The sequence below is a fragment of the Poecile atricapillus genome, chromosome Z, assembly GCF_030490865.1.
Source record: "Poecile atricapillus isolate bPoeAtr1 chromosome Z, bPoeAtr1.hap1, whole genome shotgun sequence".
Taxonomy (NCBI): Eukaryota; Metazoa; Chordata; class Aves; order Passeriformes; family Paridae; genus Poecile; species Poecile atricapillus.
The window spans coordinates 14,095,271-14,116,010 of record NC_081289.1 but is presented as its reverse complement, the minus strand read 5'-3'; the positions used below and the strand labels follow the sequence as shown (position 1 = coordinate 14,116,010).

The 20,740-nt window shown below is 42.1% G+C and overlaps 1 protein-coding gene across 1 annotated transcript; it reads left to right on the top strand.

Annotated features, from left to right (window-relative positions):
- Positions 1–1,420: 1,420 nt before the first annotated feature.
- Positions 1,421–19,190, top strand: LOC131572776 (chloride anion exchanger-like). Its single transcript, XM_058826107.1, has 21 exons — positions 1,421–1,509; positions 5,025–5,160; positions 5,960–6,099; positions 6,212–6,322; positions 6,412–6,569; positions 7,306–7,470; positions 8,167–8,319; positions 9,076–9,158; positions 9,986–10,133; positions 10,265–10,378; positions 10,491–10,568; positions 10,987–11,082; positions 11,992–12,098; positions 12,358–12,427; positions 12,516–12,608; positions 14,023–14,118; positions 14,750–14,983; positions 16,675–16,729; positions 17,230–17,375; positions 18,142–18,207; positions 18,784–19,190. Exons 2-21 carry the CDS (start codon positions 5,030–5,032, stop codon positions 18,805–18,807), a joined length of 2,268 nt encoding a protein of 755 aa, XP_058682090.1. The 5' UTR covers positions 1,421–1,509; positions 5,025–5,029; the 3' UTR covers positions 18,808–19,190.
- The last annotated feature ends 1,550 nt before the right edge of the window (positions 19,191–20,740 follow it).

Sequence of the window (20,740 nt, the reverse complement as noted above, 5' to 3'; positions counted from 1 at the left end):
GGGATCTCTACTGACTTGACAAGATTATGGTCTTGGTTAGAAGTGTAGCTTCTGTATCTTTCAGAAGAACCTGAGGTCTCTAACAACTCTCAGGGGGCTACAGCACAAGAAAGAAATTCTGCTGAATGGTCTAATAGAGGTCTCACCTTGTGAGATTGGCTATTGGGGTCCTGGTCGCTTCATCATTTCTTGGTCTAATAATTGACTGGAATGTGGGCAAACCACCCGAGGACAGAATCCCAGGCTCCTCTTTTCTCTTCTTCTAGACCCACATGTGTGACTGATCCTGCAGAGCATGAAGGGTTCCCTCCTCATGTTGTGACCTTTCACCAGATGAAGAAAACTTTCTTCAGGGGTAGAGTCTGCAGCATCAAATCCCCAGAGGCCAAGTCAAGCTTTGACTTTCAGAGCAGAGGAGTACCATGGTCTTCCTAATAACATCTCTTGATATTGTATATGTATATATAAAATGTATGTAATATGTATATGTAAAATATGTGTAATATGTAATAACATGGGTATCAATAGCTGAAGCATTGCTTCATGTCAGTGTGACCTAAGCAAAGGGTTGTAAGGATGGTTTTCATCAGGGCACTTCAATGCTGGAGCATTCTCAGCACCTCAGCTCTGAAGGTTCACTGCTGTCATGAACATAGGTCATGCAGCTTCAGGTTGAGGCCTCAAAAATGCTATTTCATGTATCTCCTTAGGTGGTTTTAGATATCTCAGGGAATGTACATTGGCCTAGGGAGGATGATCCCCTCTGGCTGCTCTGTGGGCAGTGGATGGCAGCTGGAACCTGCAGTTCAGTCCAACCCACCCATGCCACAGCACATGGCCAGACGCATGGTCTGTGCCTTTCCACTCTCTGTCATGGGGTGCCACAGCTCTCAGCTCCACCAAGTCACAGCTGCCCTTCAGAAATTCCTGCAGAGATTATTTTTGGCAATAATCTGAGAATCCAGAACTTGCTTCCGGAAAGACAATTTAGTGACTATTAAAGATGCTTTGGAGAAAGGTCCAGGGAGGCAAGCTTTGCTCAGAGCTGGCATGCCCAGCTGCTCATCTCTCTCATCAATGACTTAGGCTTCCTCAGAAATGGAGGGTACCATAGCTGAGTTCTGTCCACCACTTCCCACTCCAACTCAGCAACACAGGATTGCAACAGACAGTCCTTCTTATTCATCTCTATTTTCCCATATGATCTCTGCAGACCAATCAGAAACAGTTCACCAAACAAAGTTAAGCAATATCACAGAGAACTTTAAGAAATTACTCCTTATCACCCCTCCTGAGGATAAGCTCAATGGTCAAGGCCACAGTTAAATCTTCCTTTTCTTGTAAAAGTTAACTGAAGTTAGTTATTAAAGTGCTGGCAGTATTTAGGGAGGTTCTGAAGTGAAGAAGAGCACAAGATAACCTGCACTGCCTGTGAAAATTTCAGGGATATCTTTATCCAAAAAATCTTGGTGTAGTTTCTTCTGAAGAGCTTCCTGGAAGATATACCAGGTACAACTTTGAATTGTCATTTTAGGTATGGGATAAGTGGAGTAATGCTTATAAATTAAATGCTTCTAGTCATGTGTTTTATTTTTTGTAAAATGTAAAAGTTTCCTTGCGGAATTTCTTTGTATTTTTCAATTGTTTATATTGCAGAGAAATTCAATTTGTGAGTGGGTATACAAAAGTGGGATGGACCATGTTAATATTTAATTATTCAATGAAAATCACATAAATTTGTGTACTTCTTATATTTAGGATATTTAGGATATTTAGAATAAATCAGTAAAGGGAAAAAAATATCCCTATGTTAATCCTCTCAACCAAATGACACACATGAAAACATGCATTTCCAAGATTTCACAGAGCTGAGGCATTAGCAGAGGAGTTGGAGATTTTTTTTGTACGAGAAATGGCAGTGCTGTTAATTGCTGTCCATAAGAACAGGATCAGAGGCTGTATGGATTGAAACTGAACCAGAATCTTGTCTGGTTTCATTGAAATGCTTGTTTTCAGTGAAATTCAATGAAATGCAGATTAATTTCAGATCTAGTCTTGGTCAATACTGACTGAAATTTGTAACCACTCAATAGCTGTGCAGTGTAAGCTTGGTCTGTGCTGGACACATTATAGAAGTCATCAGAAGAATTGGTCTTGTCCTCCAAGGAGCCCAAAGCACTCTAGAGAGGCAGTGTGGGATACTGGAGTACAGACTTTTAGGAAATTCGTGAAGGACACTGGCCTTCACCATGCTGGTACTTTTCACAATATCCTCCTTTTCTTTGAAACATCTAAAATAGGTAATGTCTCCAACTCATAAAAAACTCCCTGTACTGAGGGCATCCCATCTTTTTAGAGATATATGGGAAGAAAATGAGAGTGAGCCAAGAGGAAGGCAATGCTGGCTGCATTCGTGGTATCTGGAAGTTGCTGACAGAGTCTTAGAAGAGGGAACCATACAGGAGAAGCTTGCCTAGCAGCATGGTCATCTACTTGCAGCAAGGTGCTGCTCCATGTGGTCCTGTTTACCTGCCAGGGAACAGGCTGAAGGCATCCTCCACTGCACTGCAGGTGCTTGGGCTGCCTTGGTTAAACCTCACTGAAGCACGGCACTGTGGTGTTTAATGCAGACTTCAGCTTGGCGAGGCTCCTGGTCTCCCCCTGCAGCTCTAAGCCATCGGCCCCCGAAATTTGGGGGTCCATTCAGGAGGTAAAAAACACATTGCAAAGGACTTACACCTCCAATAAGACCAGCACTAATAAACCAAAGGATGTTTAGAGAATTGCAAAGAAGCTTTTGTATGCTCCCTGAGGCTGGGGCATTTGGCCTGAATAAAGAAGAATGGCTGGGCAAGGGGCAGGAGGGACAACTGAAATGCTCCCAAAAGCTACAACAGCTGCAGCACTGAGGAAAATCTGAAAGAGTTCCCCATACACTTGTTTTATTTTTATGGCTTATGAACTTTTCAAAGAGTACAAATAGTACATCTTGTGCCCTATAATATAATGGACAAAACTATTTCACAGGACTTTCAGCAATATTCCTCTTTATGACATGAAGTCTAAAAGGCAGACACACAGACTAGGAAACAGAGCAATTTTAAAACCTTTAATAGATAAAACAAACTTCTTGCAAATCTAAGTAGCCATAATTTATATGGGAATAAACTGAACAAATTTTTTAATTGAAATTTTATCAGCCTCAGTTTTGGAGCTCTGATCCCAACATAAGGAGGGACATTAGTGTAAAATTACAGATCAGAATATGATTTTAGCTGGCTTTGGATCTGTGTTTTGAATAAGCTTAGATTTTTAGCATTTGCCTGCTAGAATAATTGCCTTCCAGTTTTTTGGGAAATATTACAGATCTAATTTTTTATGTTAAAACAGAAAGTAAAAATGTTTAACTCATTGCCAAAATAGTGAATTCTTTGTGCAAGAATGGTATGTTCATTGACATTGTTTGAACTTCTACACGTTTATGAATTTCCCCAGAATCAACAACAAGGAAATTAAAATGAAATCACTTAAAATGGGTCAATAATAGGCTCTGAGCTGTAGCAAAGTTTCAAGATGGGATTCACATTGTAATGCCAAAATTGTCATGGATTAAAAGCTTTTCATTTTTTCATAACTATGCAAACAACTTTGTACCACATTAAAATCTGTGCTGTGATATCTCCAAATGTTGAGTAGTCACAAGTCTGAATCTGAACTGCATTTAGGGTATTTCATCAAGAGTCAGATGATAGACATGGGCAAGGAACTGGTGCTGGTCAGGCACCTGTCAAGAGACCACCAGCCAGCACCAAGGCACCATGGAGCATACTCATTAAGGGAGAGAAAATAAATAAAAAACCTCTATTATCAGTGTCCAAAAGACTACTTGCTTCCTACAGTACATCTTCATCTCTGAGTCAAAACAAAATAGAACAGGATTGAACAGATTAGTTCCAGTTGGAAGTATCTTACAATGATCATCTAGTCCAACTGTTGCTACAAAGAGCAAGTTCCACAGCTTCTGTCTGGGACTAGTACTGCATTTAATATTTAATGGTGGCTTCAACTGAGACAAATATTTTTAGATAGTACAGGTTTTAGTTGAATTTAATGTGGGAAGAATGTGTGGTGTAATGCAAAACGTAACAGCACAGTGAGCAGCACAGTGATGGCATCAGTTAACTGCTGCAAAATACCCAGTGGTACTGACTGAAGTGAATGATGACCAGATTCATTTTCATGTGTAATGTGGGCTCCAGGGGTCATTTCTGGGGTGACCCAGGACAGTTTCTCTTCAGCACAACATGCAAATGTGGGTTGGGACAAAGCAGAAAATAGCATTCAGGTAAGACATTGCAACAACTGTTCATGAACATGAAGCAGAGGAGAAGCTGTTCAGACAATCTGTGCAAATACATCTTACAAATAACAAGCAGCAATATCATGCTTTTTTTCCTACTGATCTCCTTGTCACACAAATCCAACACAATACATTTAGCCTTGTTTCTGAATCCAAAAGAGGATGGCTGAGCCCTGCCTGCACTCTGCCTTTCCCCTCATCTGTGGGTTACAGTGAGCTCCCAACCCTCCCAGCAGTGCCACAAAGAGAAATTGCTTGGGATCTGATTGTTTGTTCTTTAGGAAATTAATCTCCTTTGAGGGAGGAAGTTTTTGATTGTACATGGCTGAGTCAGAGATAAATTAAGTCAAAAACCGTCTTGTGCACTTTTTGGCTGCATCTTTAGAAAGAAATAGTTCATGCTCCAGTGAAACACTGCTCTGCAGTGGGAGGAGGAGCGGGGTGGGAGATCACCTTGGCAAGGTGAAGTGGGTGTCTCAACCATCCCTCTTTTGATCTTCAAAGGTGGTAACGCTCAGTTTGGAGCTCACTCAGCTATGCTATGGCTATCCGCCCCACAGTACATAAAGAGCTAACCCTTTATTAGGATACTTCATTTCAGGTTTTTAAGTGCCTAGGGCAGAGAGGAGCACACACAAGTAACCATCCTATCCTGACATTTCAGGAGAAATGGTTGAACCTGTGGGTAACCATTATGTTATAGCCAGACCTGTATACTCGGAGAATGCATTCAATGAAGAGCATGAGAAATTGCACAGATACCATAAAACCTTTTGGGATCACCTGAAACTCTATTTTAGGTAAGGAGATTTATTTATTTTTTTTAATAGATCTAAGAAACAGTCCTGACTTTTGGGCAGCATGAACTTCATCTTGACAGTGTCTATCTCCCATTCCAACACAGAAAGTGAAAATTCATTAATTAAATTAAATGTCAGATTTTTCTAATGGATTTTGGCTGCTGTCACCCTTAGAAGTCTTCCTACAGCTATATCTAAGGTAGCTTCTTTTTTTGTGGGCCCTTGGCAGCATAGGCTCTAGGAAGACCTTACTGCACCCTTTCAGTACTTAAAGGGGTCTTATAAGAAAGACATACTCAGGCTTTTTACTGTGTCCTGTTGCAGCAGGACAAGGGATGATGGTTTTAAACTAAGATAGGGTAAATTTGGACTGGATATCAGGAAGAATTTTTTTATGATGAAGGTGGGAAGGTACTGGCACAGGTTGCCCAGAGAGGTGGTGGATGCCCTGTCTGTGGAAATGTTCAAGGCCAAATGGAGCGGAGCTCTGAGAAACCTGGCCCAGTGGGTGGCATTCCTGCTAACTGGGGCCAGGGTTTGGATTAGATGGCCACAGATTTTCCTTTCCAGTGAGATTTTCCTTTCTATGAGAATTTGTGTTGTAAAGGACCTCTGAACGCCACTGGATATATCTTGAAGCACAGATGGCAGTGCAGGTTGATCAGGGTTGTGTCTGGGTGAGATTTTGACTTCTGTCAGCCAGAATCTGAATCCTTCCACTTTCCTCACCTCTCTGAAACAGGCTGTGATTCAGCTGAGTGGTTCATTGACAAAATTTTGTCCTCTTGTGTCTTTGCAGCTGCTCTCCACAAAGGGTCAAAAAAATTGCTTTGGGTTTGTTTCCAGTTGTTTCCTGGCTGCCAGCGTACCGCTTCAGGGAGTGGATCCTGAATGACATCGTCTCTGGCATCAACACGGGGCTCGTGGCTGTGCTGCAAGGTACCTTTAGGAAATGTGTGTCCTGACACAGCCTGCTAAGCCAGGTGCCAAGGCACTGCTGGCTTCTGCCTGCAACACACACGTCACCTTCCCTGGGCCTCTGTCTTTACAGGTCTGGCCTTTGCTTTGCTGGTGAATGTCCCCCCCAGTTATGGACTCTATGCAGCATTCTTCCCTGTCCTGGTCTATTTTATCTTTGGCACATCAAGACATATCTCAGTGGGTAAGTTCAGGCACACCACTTACCTTCCCCACTGATGAAGAAGTACATGCTGCCTCTTCAGATCTTTTAACAAGCCTTGTGCTGCTCAGGTCCCTTCCCCGTCCTGAGCCTCATGGTGGGAGGAGTCGTCACCAGGCTGGTCCCCGATGACAGCACTGGAAATGGCAATTCCACAAATACCTCAGCAATAAACGATGAGAGGGTGATGGTGGCTGCATCTGTAACCTTCCTTTCTGGGATTGTTCAGGTTGGTAAATGTATGTGTGTGTGCACCTATGTGAATAGATAGAGAGTGGCCTGACCTTCCTCTCTGGTTTCTGCTGTTGTAGTCACCAAAGTAATCCTCTTCCATTTTCCATGTAACCGACCCTGGCACACTAATTAGGAGACATCTGTCCCCTCCAGTGACCAGGCACTCACATGTGTGCTGTGAAATCCTTGGTTTTGCACAGGCCTGAGCCCACAGCCCACACAGCTGCAACCTACACCTACAGCAAAAAAGAAAATAGCTGTGAAAGTAATGTGAATGATGCAGATGCACCAAGGGGAGTAAACGCTTTGCCTTGCAATAGCAAAATATTTGGAACTGTTTTTTTTAAAAAAAAATTTATCCTTACTCCCTAATAAAAGAATTCCTACAGTTCCTCCCTTGCTAACATACTAATGTATTTGTTGCTTTGTGAAACACTTATACCATGTGAAAATATAGGAATTAAAAACCCTGGAAATTAGGATGTATATTTTAGCTATAAAATAAAAATAATGGGTTTTAACTGCTGTAGCAATTAATCTTACTAGTATTATGCCCTCTGTTGCTAAATGTCAAGTTTTGTTGCAAGTCTGGTGACAATACATTCTTTAAACTCTGGATGGATAGGACTAGGTGAAAATCGTTGCTTTCATTAAATATGGCTGTCTTTCTTTGAAAGATTGCTTAAAAACATAAATGAATCCCACTGACCTATGCTTATTTTGTGTTTCAGTTGCTTCTGGGAATTTTACAGTTTGGATTTATTGTTATTTATCTATCACAGTCATTAATCAGTGGTTTCACAACTGCTGCAGCTATCCACGTTTTAGTATCTCAACTGAAATTCATGCTTCAGCTACCTGTCCCTGGATTTAATAAACCATTTGGCATTATCTATGTAAGTGCTAGGTGTTCATTATTCGCTAATGTTATTGATGTACCTGTGATGTATTTCTGACTATGTATCACAAGGCAGTAATAACAACTCAGTATAAAAACTCAAAGCAGGAGGGAAAATGAGAGAAAAATGAGTGATATTAGTGAGTTATAAAATGAGTTATTAGTATTTGACCAATCTTTAAATTTATTACCAAGCACCAATTTACACCCCACAGGTATAATTTGATAATATTTACTGGTTTGTGTTGGTGTATTTCAATTAAGCATTCAACTCTGCCTTAAGGATGTAATTATTCATTTTTACTGGACTGATATTATATATATTCAATTTGCATATTACTCTCTGAGGACTGTTGAATGAGAAAGGAGGGAGAAGAAGGACAGGAAGGAAGGAGTGGAGAAAGGCACCTGCCCAGCAATGCCATTGCTCACATTTCCTATCATGGACATACCTGTTGTTCCAACCCTCCCTCAAGGGCAAGTCTGGATAATAATAGTGGGAAGGGTCCTCTGCAGATACTTCCATCATTTGGCAGATGCACATACATTCATGGGGGCTTGCAGTCCACATCATGGCTCAGGGAATAAATTCCAAACAGCACAATCCTCAGGTTCTTCTGGAAGAGATAGTGCTACTATAGTGCCAGGGCGCGACTGTTTCTAAAGCACCACATGTTTCTTCCTGATTCTGCAGACTCTGGAGAGCATTTTCAGCCAGATCACAAAAACAAACGTTGCTGACCTTGTCACTTCACTGGTTGTCTTGCTTATCGTGTTCGTGGTAAAAGAAATGAACGATCGATACAAGGAAAAGTTACCAACACCCATCCCGATCGAACTCCTCATGGTGAGTCACTTCCTTTGATTTTGCAATTTCTCCATGTTACGACATGGGAAGCCGAGTTTTAACTATTTCTTCTCCTGCTATCCATTAAATGATGTATTATCATTTTACCTATAAAGAAAAAAATCACAGCATTAGGGAGCTATTGTGAGATGTTTTACTTCCACAAAACTGTTCTTAACTGAAACATATCTGTGGTGTTATAAACAATGAATTTTTTTCCTTGGACAGAATTGGCTCTGACAGCAGCCAGCTGCAGTCCCACAGCTGAGGCCCCTCTGCACTGCACCTGCAAGCAGCCACAGAATCCCTGGACATCTATGGCCACACACAAAATTATTTTGCTGCAGAAGGTTTTGCCCACTCTGAGCAGCAGAGGGGTGGAGGAAGCCCCAAAGGGGCAGCAAGCCCTTAAAATACTGGAGGATGTTGTATCCCTGCAAGCAGCACTTGTTTTCCCCCAGAGTCATTACAGCACCTTGTTAGAACGTACCTGGTTTACTGGGTGGGATGATCTCTGTCGTTAGTAAGATATTTTGTTACAATCTGTGTGATTTATGAATGTAAACCCATCTCTGTAAGGTCATTCAGGAATGACGCCTGAACTGCAAAGGGATGTGAAAACTTGGGGCATAATTCTAGTCATCACTAATGATGAGGCTGGACAGTGTGTGAGGGAAGGAAGCTAATGGTGTTTAATAAATTCTTCACACTCTTGCTTTAATGTCCCTAATGGACATGTGGTTTATTATCTTTCAGACAGTCTTAGCAGCACTGATTTCCTATTTTGTGAACTTTGAAGAAAAATTTGAAGTAGCCGTTGTTGGAAAACTAGAGGAAGGGTAAGTGACTTACAGTTCACCAGTGGAGCAGAATGTTCTCTTTAGTTTGGGAGTGTTAAATGAGTTCAGCTATGTTTCTGATTAAAATTATCTGCTTCATCTTCTTTCAGTAGGTAAATAAACATTTTTCTTTCAGTGATATGACACACTTTTAGTACACAAAAGTTACACACTAGAGCACATCTCCTACTCATTAAGGAGTACCCTGAGACATGAAGTAATTGTGTCCTTCACTTTCTGAGACAGCTGGTGAGCAGGAGGTTAATGTTTGTCCTTTTTATTTATCTACTCACTCCTGCACTCCTCCATTTCCCTCACAGTGCATGCACAGTTCAGCAGCCACCACCAGCCCTGGGAAGCCACCAGGACCCTGCACAATTCTCCTGCCATGTCCCATGACCAGCCACCAGCATCTCCTCAGCACCATTATCCTCCAGAGGCCTCAACATCTGCCCATCCAGGACTATATCCACATAAAGATTATTTCTCCACATATAGAATATATAGCTATATGTAGACTTCATTTGGCTATGCTAGAATTTTGGCATCAAGAATCAGGAGGCACATGTTAAGTTAAAAAAAAGGGAGGAAGACATTTACTGGGACAGCAGAGTGAGTCTCTGTATGGATGGTCTCTGTAGCCCCAGGGGTACTCATAGGTGAAGTTTGCAGTGGAGCAGCTATTTCTGCTCAAGAATCTCCTTTCTTTAGATTTCAGTTCACTGGAAAAAAAAAGAAGGGGAAAAAAAAAGTCCAGAGAGGAATTCTCCCTAGGATCTGCAAAAGACGGTTAAGCATCTCCTTAATGAGTAATTTTTGTCTTTCAGATTTCAAGTGCCTGTTGCACCTGATGTAGGCATCCTTCAGAAATGCATTGGTGATGGCATTTCCATCGCAATTGTTGGGTTTGCAGTAGCCTTCTCCGTGGCTAAAGTGTATTCCATCAAGCATGACTACCCAATAGATGGCAACCAGGTAGGCAAATAACATAGAAATCAATATACTGAATTTATCAATGGGAAATAAGTAATTTTAGGAAAGCTTTGCCTTGTGAATAATTGTCACAGACCAGCTCTTATGAACAATCTCTTTTATTTTTATTTCAGGAACTAATTGCTTTTGGGCTGGGTAATATAGTTGGTGGATCATTCAAGGGATTTGCCTCCAGCACTGCTCTGTCAAGATCAGGTGTACAGGAGAGCACGGGAGGCAAAACACAGGTATAGAAGACAACAGGTCACGGTGGCATTTAATGAAAGACAGCTCTTTTTTTCCAAGCTAACCATAATGCCTGTGGGCACTTATTCATTGTGGAATTGTTCTTTCATGCAGATTGCTGGCATTATCTCATCTGTCATTGTTTTGGTTGTGATCTTGGCCATTGGGTTTCTCCTGGCACCATTACAGAAGGTATTCACTGGTTTCATCTAATGCTTCCTTCTGCTTCCCAAAGACAGGGCTGCTCTGAGCACACTGTGAGTGTTCATAGACTTCAGTGGGAGCCAGATAGGGCTTGAAAAGCTAGGTTCTTCTTCCCACATTATGCCTGAGAGGACCACTGTATCTGGTCCTCCAAAGGGAACACTAGCACCCAAACACCAAAAACCACAGCACCAACTTTCAGATGCCAAGAATAAGTGGGATTTACAGCCTCAAGTCAGACACCTGCACTGCACCATAGCTGAGGATGTTCCAGCAGCAGTGATACACTGCAAGCAGCTCCCAAAGCTGCACTTCGGCCCTATTTGTATGATCTTTTAAATTCCTAATGTTCTACATTTTCTTTGCTTGCTTAAACACAGAACATGTATTTTGATCTTTTCAACAGTCAGTCCTTGCATCATTGGCTCTTGGCAATTTGAAAGGAATGCTCATGCAGTTCAAGGAAGTAGCCATCCTCTGGAGAAAGGACAAGTATGACTGTGTAAGTTCAGTTTCACAAGCATCAGAAGTGCTTTGAAAAAGTAATCTGTCATATGAATTTTCTTTTTTTATCCCTGTGTTACTTCACTAAACAGAAATGATTGCATGCCTTTTTTACTGGTATATCCCTTGCTTATGTTTTCATTTTGTCCCATTTATTTTGAGTGGATTCTCACTCTTAACATAATTTTCATCCATTTCATCAAAATCTATTGAAACAGTGCATTATATAAAGTCAAATAGAGAGGACAGTTACAGAAAATGTCTAAATAACAGAAAATATCCAAATATCTACTGCCTTGACTAAGCATTCAGGGACACTTTCTCACAATCACACAATGTGTTATATGGAAGATACACATCAAGAAACAAATGAAAACTGGGACTTGAAGGGTTTAATCCAAATGGTAAAGCTTGTGGCTGGACGATAGGACTTGTTACCCCTCAGAAAATTTAGGTTCACAAATTGTTCCAGGCCTCAGTTACCCAGCCATCAAACAATTATTTGTCCCATTAAAATGCTTTGAGCTCTGTGGCTAAAAGTTATTCAGTATTATCTAGTCATTTACCAGTTGTGTACACTCACAACACCTATATTTGCACTTTTACAACTCTCAGCTTTACCAGATTTCTGATTTACTGCTCATCTTGCCTTTCTGCTGGATTTTCATAGAGCATATACTGAACCATCTATCCCATTTTAAGCCTTTATTGTCTAGAAATTGTTGTCCCTAGAAACACTCCCTGGTGCTGGTTGGTGATTCTGGCCCTGTTTTACAAGGAAAAAAACCTCACCAAAAGCAGATGGACATCCTGGACCAGATCTGAGATCTGTTCCAGCTCCCACCCTGAGCTCATGACCCAGGTTCTTGACATGCTTATAATGTTGCCATCCTCTGTCTCATTACAGGTTATATGGGTGGTGACTTTCATAGCTGCTGTCCTTCTAGGTCTGGACATTGGACTAGCAACAGCTGTGGCGTTCCAGCTGCTGACAGTGGTGATCCGCTCCCAGATGTGAGTACTTGTTGCATACAATGATATCCCAGGGCCTCCTGTTACAAGTTATCTCCCTCTGAACAGAGAAGGGCAACAGCCCTGTCTGTGCCTCGGTCTGTCCAGCAGCCATGCATGAGAAAATAATTTACAGGTGTAAGCCTTTGGATGTGGGGCTTGCTTCAGTGTGCCACCCCAGCTGAGATGGTTTCATTTGATCCTTCCCATCCCCTAAGTTTCGATGTAGGACAGCAATAATTGTGTGTATGTTTGTTCACAGTCCAAGCTGCACTGTTTTGGCCAATGTTGGGAGAAGTAACATCTACAGAAACAGGAAGGATTACACTGATGTAAGAAGTATCTCATTTCTTTTACCACCTGCTGCACTTGTGCTTCTGTAACAAACATTGCTACTGATACTTTTGCTTCGTTTTACAGATCTATGAGCCAGAGGGAGTGAAGATTTTCAGATGCTCCTCGCCAATCTTCTTTGCTAATATTGAATTCTTCAGAGAGAAACTCATCACTGCTGTAAGTGTCTGGGGCTGTTCTGAACATATGAATTGAGTGACACATTAAGGTGGATACAGTTTCTCAATAACAGCTAGATATGTAGTCATTCCACAGTTCAAGAGTGAATTTTCATTATACTGCTGCCACTACTGTATTATAACATGTATACACACACCTCTGAGAAAGAGAAGCTTTGACTCATACTGAACTTACACCATAGCAATGTTATACCATATTTATACTTATACCATAACAATACATATTTTCAGAAGAAAGGAGTGCAAATAAAAATATTACAAAGGGAATTTTATTTTATTTTATTTTATTTTATTTTATTTTATTTTATTTTATTTTATTTTATTTTATTTTATTTTATTTTATTTTATTTTATTTTGTTTTATTTTATTTTATTTTATTTTATTTTATTTTATTTTATTTTATTTTATTTTATTTTATTTGCTCTTGTATTATTTTCACACAGTGAATTCTAGTTTCCTCATCTTGCCCCAAGAACGTAACTACAACAATCAGAAGAATGCCAAATGGAATCATTCTATCAAAGAGGTCTTAACATCTTTCATAGCAAACTGGTGAATGCAGCCAGTCTTTCCATAACCAGCACAGAGGTCCAGGAGCCCTGAGCCCACACAGTGTGAATGAGGCCTGCCATCCCCAGCCTGAACACAACTGGCACCACAACCTCCCCTTCCTGCTGCTCTTAGTGGAGAGCTGATAAGCAGGGACTCCCCTGAGCACTGGAAATACGCAGTTCATTCTTCACGTGAGGGACTGAAACTGCCAGAGGAATGAGGGGTTGCCATGTGCTTGGCTTTTACCTCAGAAGAGCCTGAAGTTTTAATTTCTCAGTGCAGATGTTCACACCACTCTTTCTCTACAAATACAGATACATCTAACACCTTTCTCCTCTATGTACTAGAGGAATGAGGCAGAAGACTTGCAGGAATTTAGTATTTTAGCCTAATTTTATTATTAGCCTAGTTTACCTGCCAACGTGATAAAATCTTGCTTTTTTCTTCAGGGAAAAGAGTAGATGAATGACCCACGCTGCAGTCATGCGGCACAAAGCAGATACAAACCATGAGTTCTCTGATCTTGGTCAGAGTGACCGCTTCATAATGCAGATGAGCACTGTGCCAGCTGTGCCTGTGTAAGCATTGTCACTGCTATAATGCTGTCCATGCTGGTGTCCTAAAGCAGTACAGGTAGCACTGCCTCATTTGTAGCCATTCCTGTAGACATCCTTCCAACCTAGAAAGAGCCCTTGTTTGAATTTGTGAGAAGTGGTAGACAACATCAAGCTCAAACTACGGTCATCATTACTGTAATGAAAAACTGTATGAGATGCTTCATCCTTCCCCTGGTGTCACAGAGGTGTTTCTTTTTTTAATTAGTCAAAGTGCTGTTTTTTCAGGTTGGCTTCAACCCACTGAGAGTCCTGAGGAAACGCAATAAAGCTCTGAGGAAGATTAGGAAGATGCTAAAGAAAGGAGAGCTGCAAGTGACACCGGTATGTAAGGCAACTCCTGGGGAGTGAGGGGGAGTTGAGCAACCAAGGTCCCTGGTTTTACATGGCAGAGAAGGGCCTCACAGCCTCTCTTCTTAATTAGATACATTATTCCCCACGTTGCCACTTCATGACATAAACACATTTAAAAACCAAGATTTTAAATGGATCTCACAGAGACCTACAGATTTACCATGGGCAGAGCTTGTATGTGTCCACTGGAGCTTTGTTTGGCAACAAATAGCAGGATCAGATCTCACAGATCTGATCATATATCCCAATATAGAATCCCAATATCTTTCTGCATTAATGGTAGGATAAAGCTGGTTTTCTCCCTGCTCAAATCCTGCCTTTTGTTGTCTTGTTCTAAAATTACTGATTTAAAATGTATCTGACAACTGGCTTCTGGAAACCATAAAAAGCCATCATTACGTGATTATGATGATGATGATTAAATAATTTCCATACTTCTCCAGACAAGGGAGAGACAGATTTTTCCGGTGGGTCCTGCTCTATCTCATGGGAAGATCACTTATGTGTTGCCACTACTCTTGCCCTTGTGTAAGAAGTACCACTACCCTGGGGGGGTATTAAAGAAGAGAACTAATTATGAAATTCTTCTGTGTCAACACAGAAAGGCTTGATTTGCATGGCTAAGCCAACATATGAGTCAGATGAAGAGTTAGACAACGACAAAATAGAGGAGCTGGACCAGCCCACCGTCATGACAGACTTGCCCATTCGGATCAACTGGGGCACTGACCTCCCCGCTGGCATCACTGTGCCCCCGGTCAACCTCCACAGCATCATTCTGGATTTCTCATCAGTGTCCTTCCTTGATTTTTCTGCCATGACAGTCCTTCAAAAGGTAATCACAATTCACAAAACAAACAGTGATCATATGACAGACAAATTTAAAAATGCAGTTACCCTTGGGGGATACACACGAGCAAAGGGACGGTGCCCAGAGGGACCTGCACAGGATTGGGCCCATCTGAACCTCATGAAGTTCCACAAGGCCAAGTGCAAGGTGCTGTACCTGGATCAGGGCAATCCCCAGTATCAATACAGACTGGGGAATAAACGGATTGAGAGCAGTCCTGCAGAGGAGGAGATGGGAATACTGGTGAATGAAAAGTTGGACATGACCTGGCAACGTGCACTCACAGGCCAGAAAGCAAATCAAATCCTGGGCTGCATAAAAAGAAGTGTGACCAGCAGGTGATTCTTCCCCACTCTCGTGAGAGATTCTACTCCACTCTCATGAGACCTCACCCAAGGTACTGTGACCACCTGTGGGGTCCCCAACAAAGGAAAGACATGGATATCTTAGAACAGGTCTTGTGACAAGAGCCATGGAAAGGATCAGAGGTCTGGAGCATCTCTCCTATGAGGAAAGGTTGAGAGAGCTGGAGTTGTTCAGCCTAGAGAAGAGAAGACTATGAGGAGATCTCCCTGTGGCCTTTCCATGCTTAAAGGGAGCCTATAAAAAAGCATGGAGAGGGACTTCTTACAGGGGTATGCAGTGACAGGACAAGAGACAATGCCTTTAAAATGAAAGAGGGCAGGTCCAGAGTAGAAGAAAGCTTTTGCTGTGAAGGTGGTGAAATACTGTAACAGGTTGCTCAGAGAAACTGTGGGTGCTCCATCCCTGAAACTGTTCAATGGCAAGTTGGATTATGCTCTGAGCAACCTGCTCAGTTGTGTCCCTGTCCAGGGCAGGGGTTTGGAACAAGATGATCTTTTAGTTCCCTTCCAACCAAAACCATTCTATTCTGTGTTTGTAGTCTGCTTCTTAAAGGCATTGCCACATGGACTGGAAGGCCAGTAGCAAACTTTGAGTTTATGTGAATTTGAATGTACATTTTTTATAGAAAATGTTAGGAAATAGTTTAAATGTCAATAATTAATAATCAAGATAAATTGTCTTGGAATTAAAGTGTTGACTGTGGTACCCTTTCTTTACCTGGAAGCTTTACAGAAATGTAGATATGAAATACTACTTTAAACACCCAGCTGGAGTTGGAACACCGGAGTTCCATTTATCCTCCTGCTTTTGCTTCCCCAGATCACCTTGAACAAAGCAAAAGGCACAACATTTTCAACAGTAGCAACTACAGTTAACTGTCTAGAGACACAGAGAGTGTGTAAATCTATTTCCATAGGAACTAAAGACCCACTGTGACAGTGTGAACTGTAGTTCTGCTCAAGTTGCCAGTAATAAAAATCTCCCCTAGAAGATTGTGAAGTAATTTTTTTTTAGTTTCATCATGTATCATGTGCCACAACAAAGCCATACAACTGATGAAAGATCACCTGCTTCTCTGTGAGCTAAACATTTTCAGTACTGCCTCTTTTCAAAAGGCTTGGCCATCCCTGTTGGCAGCCATGTGAAGATACTGTCCTGCCTCTATGTGTAACAGAGTTTGAGTCTAGAGCCACTTACCATTATAAATCTTAAATATCATAGAGTGGTTGGTATATTTGTTGTGGCTAATCACTATAACAGTGTCAGCAAGCCCAGTAGAATCTAAATGGTGCCTCCTTCTGGTTTAACAGACTTTGAAAGAATTTGCCCGGCTGGACATTGACCTCTACATTGCTGGGGCACACGGTGAGTACTTGCCTTTGCATTGGCATCTCTACAAATGCCTTGTCCCACTGCCTCCCCTGTTGACCACTGAGTATGGCTGTGGAGGATCACCCAGTTTTACCTTCCAGTCTTGGATAGAAAACAGGTCCCACAAGTGGAGCTGTTGTCCCTCTCATGCTGTCCCCAAAAGGCTGGGACCATGTGTGATGGCTCCTTTTACCACTGGCCACTGCTGCACTGTACAGCTCTGGGCTGCAAGACCAACTATCATGCACCCTGGGTTAGACATTAAATGAGAAAAGGGGCTCAAATTCCTTCCTTCCTGGCACAAAGCAGGGAGTTACTGATGGGCATTTATGTTCCATTGTCTTAATATCTGTAAAGTCGTCTGCTCTAATAAATAAAACAGTGCATTACACCAGCAACTCCCATATTCACCCAGTGGGCATGCTCAGGATACACAATTTCTTCGTTTTTAAGGCCTGCAGGTCACTTCAGTCTTTGATTTTGTTCCCTCACAGAGGGCCTCCTGGACAAACTGGAGAGAAGTGCATTTTTTGATGAAGAGATTAAGCCATCCATGTTTTTCCTCACTATTCATGACGCAGTTTTACACATTTTGCTGAAGAAGGACATAGCCAACTCCCCCAAATTAAAGCTTGCTGAGGTAACACTACAGTCTTAATCTTTCATTACCTGAGTGCCTTTCCAGTACTGCAGTGCCCTGCACAGCTATAGCTGTGGATGCTACACTGTCTTATTTTCAAAAAGATAGTCATTAAAACTCAGCTGGGCTCCAATCAAATTGAAGAGCAAGAGTGGTTCCTGGTTCAGGTGTGTGGAAAACCATTTGTGAAAGAAATGAATAATTCCCACTGGTGGCTGGCCTGGCTGTGGACTTCAAGTCACGTCCATGGGAGGAACGTGGTGCCCATCCACCAGCAGTCCTCTGTGGTCACCCATCTGGCAGAGAGACTGCTCAAGTTGCTGCAGTGGCTCTTGAAAGGCAGACTTTATCCTGCTTGCATATAGGCTTTCCAGCCCAGTCTGTCTTAAAAAGGAGTGCTAAAGTAGTGTGGATAAATTCGTACTGCCAGATTCAGTGATGGCCTTTCTGGGAGTGTTCTTAAATCAATAGCAAGAAAGGATCCTGCATACAATAAATGTGTTTAAATGTACCTGACCCAGAATGCTGCTCCTGTGGAAATTGTCTAATCCCACTTATCTGGACTGGTCCAGATCTTCTGCACTGACCCAGAGATGTGGTGGGGGTCATAATAGCCTGACAAATGAGAGCCTCCTTTCTTCTATGTCAACTTCCCAGGCAGGTTCCAGAGATTTAAAAATCAAAACCTTCTTTAATGTGAAAAAGGAGAAACAGAAAAAGAAAAGCAATCTGTTTCCTAACCCACAACTTCTTGTGCTCATTGCAGGAGAAGGGCAGAAGCAGTGACTACGTCATCATCCCCAGGAATGGACTGCGCAGCCGGGAGTGCACAGTAAGGCTCTGGCTATGGCCTCCAGCTGTAGAAAATGCAGCCCAAGCTGCTCATAGAAATGGATAGGTCAGATAACAAAAGCATCTTCACACCTGAGCTCTTGTGTCAGCCCAGGGCAGAAAGCCACCAGACAGTTTATTGATGGGATTGACTTACAGCAAAACCTTACGGGAGTCAGAGAGATGGGGCTCGGCTCACGAGCCTTGCGGTGCACATGCAGCAGAGGAAAGGCAAGCAAAGCGTGCCTCACCTGGTCTCCTCACCTGTCCACCACAGCTCTTCCATGGTAAAGTCACTGGTAGAATAACCCTGTGGCAGAGAAATCAGCATTAGTCCAGTTCATCTAAATGTCTCAGGCAGAAGGGGAGTCAGGATGAGGAAGGGACACATGCAGCCTTTCATCACAGACTTAGAGAGATGGGTGGTATCCAGCACAGGGCAACCCTGTAAGGAGGAAATGTCAGAGCCCAGTCTTCCCACCCAAATGCTTTAGGGGATCAAAACATCATTTACCAGATGACACCTACCCTGGCTACTCCTAACAGAATGTGGAATTTATTTTTTTATTCCCTACAGATTCCAACAGAAACAAAATTTTAGACTTAACTTACTAAGTATAATATTCTCCAGCAACACAATGTCACAGAAGATGAATGTGGATGCTGTGATGAGCATGAAGACAGAAGGATACTTTTAAATACCTTGAGAAGGATTTTCTACATATGATTATGTTCCATGTTTTGGAATGGGCTTGTTAGTCTTTATGTGTCTCTGTATATATAAATGTATTTATGTATATATATGGAGGCTAAAATCACACAGATTTTTCTTATTTCATACCACAGTTTGTAGACAATCTGTACAGTTACTTGAGAATCTATAAATATTTGAAATCTTGTATTGGGTACCACCACAGGATAATACTTAGGACTGATATTTTATCTTAAGCATGTACATAACTTGTATAAAGTTTTCTTGATGGTTTGTAAGATATTTAGTTGACTGAGTTGGACTTGCTCTCGCCTTACTACCACAAGCATAAACACAGTGTACATAGTGACTGATGTACCTAATTATGAAGATCGCTCAGGAAAGACACAGGATTTTCAGATCAAAACATGATTTGGATTTGGCTTGTGTAAATTGCACAAGGGAGGAAACATTGATAGTGAACCATTGTATATACATATATAGTGAACTGCCATGGTGTCAGTGACTGTATGGCTGCATCTGTCCATGCACCACCAAGGTAGCTCATGGTCAGTGACACCCAGCCTGTGGACAGACACCAGCCCCAGAACCTGGCTGGAGCAGCTGTGGGTGTGGAGCTGCCAGGTGGGCAGGCTGAATTGCCTGGATCTATGGACAGAGGGCTTCAGCTTAAAGAGTCTCCTCTGATACCCTGCACAACTGCCATCAATTAACCCCTGCTGGAAGTCTAAGGCTTGAAGATGAACTACATCACAACTTTCAGAGAAGAACAGAGAAGAACGCCCAAAGTGACAGAACTCTTAATTTTATATAACAAGTTATAGAGGTAAAAAAATTTTCAGCCTAGAGGAAAATGGAACCATTCCTGGAGTCTGAAAGAAACAGCACTCTGAAATCGCAAGAGTTTAGTTTTTGAAGTCTGGTTTTGACTTTCAGTCAAGCTGGGGTGTCCAAAAATGTGTATTTGGACTTGAAGAAGGGCTGAAGGAAAGGAGAAAGTGTTCTGCTAATGAACTAAGCTGGAAGTCAGTATTAAGATTGAGGAGATTTTGAATATAAAAAGAATTAGGTGAGCTTGAAGACAGAAGTAGACAAGTTTAGCTTTCAGGAAACACTCATGCATTTGCAGATGAATAACAAGCTTTGGTTCTGTAGTGGGTGATCATGTAGCTAACCTGGTGTGGCAAACATGGTCCTTGGTGGTGTCACAGAGATGCTGCTTCCTGCAGCTGTACCAACCCACTGCTCTTCTGAACATGCCACAGCAGATTCACTGTCAGGTATGTCTCGTGTGCCAGATAATCTGCACAGCAGTACCTGAAGACAGGTACAATTAGCACACTACCAAACTGCCCTTCTAATGCAGTCTTCCAAAAAACATAGAGTATAACACAACAGATCTTTCCAGAACAAGAAAGTTATTCAGTCACCACAATATAAGAAGGTAATAAACTCTTAGAGAATGTCCAAAGGAGGGCAACAAAGGTGGTGAAGGACTTTGAGGAGAAGCCATATGAGGAGTGGCTGAGGTCACTTGGCCTCTTCAGCCTGCAGGACACTGAGGGGAGACCTCACTGCGGTTACAACTTCCTCATGAGGAAGAGGAGGGGCAGGCACTGATCTCCTCTGTGGTGACCAGTGACAGGATCTGAGGGAGTGGCCTGAGGTTGTGTTGGGGGAAGTTCAGGTTCAATATTAGGAAAAGGTTTTTCCCCCAGAGGGTTGCTGTGCTCTGGAACAGGCTCCCCAGGGCAGTGGTCACAGCACCAGCCTGACAAGAATTCAAGAAGTGTTTGGCCGATGCTCTCGGGCACATGGGGTG

Excerpts from the sequence above, each read along its gene's own strand:
- LOC131572776 (XM_058826107.1), top strand. The coding sequence starts at position 5,030 with ATGGTTGAACCTGTGGGTAACCATTATGTTATAGCCAGACCTGTATAC. Across the intron at positions 6,323-6,411 it reads ATCAAGACATATCTCAGTGG|GTCCCTTCCCCGTCCTGAGC; the intron begins GTAAGTTCAGGC and ends TGTGCTGCTCAG. Across the intron at positions 12,428-12,515 it reads ACAGGAAGGATTACACTGAT|ATCTATGAGCCAGAGGGAGT; the intron begins GTAAGAAGTATC and ends TTCGTTTTACAG.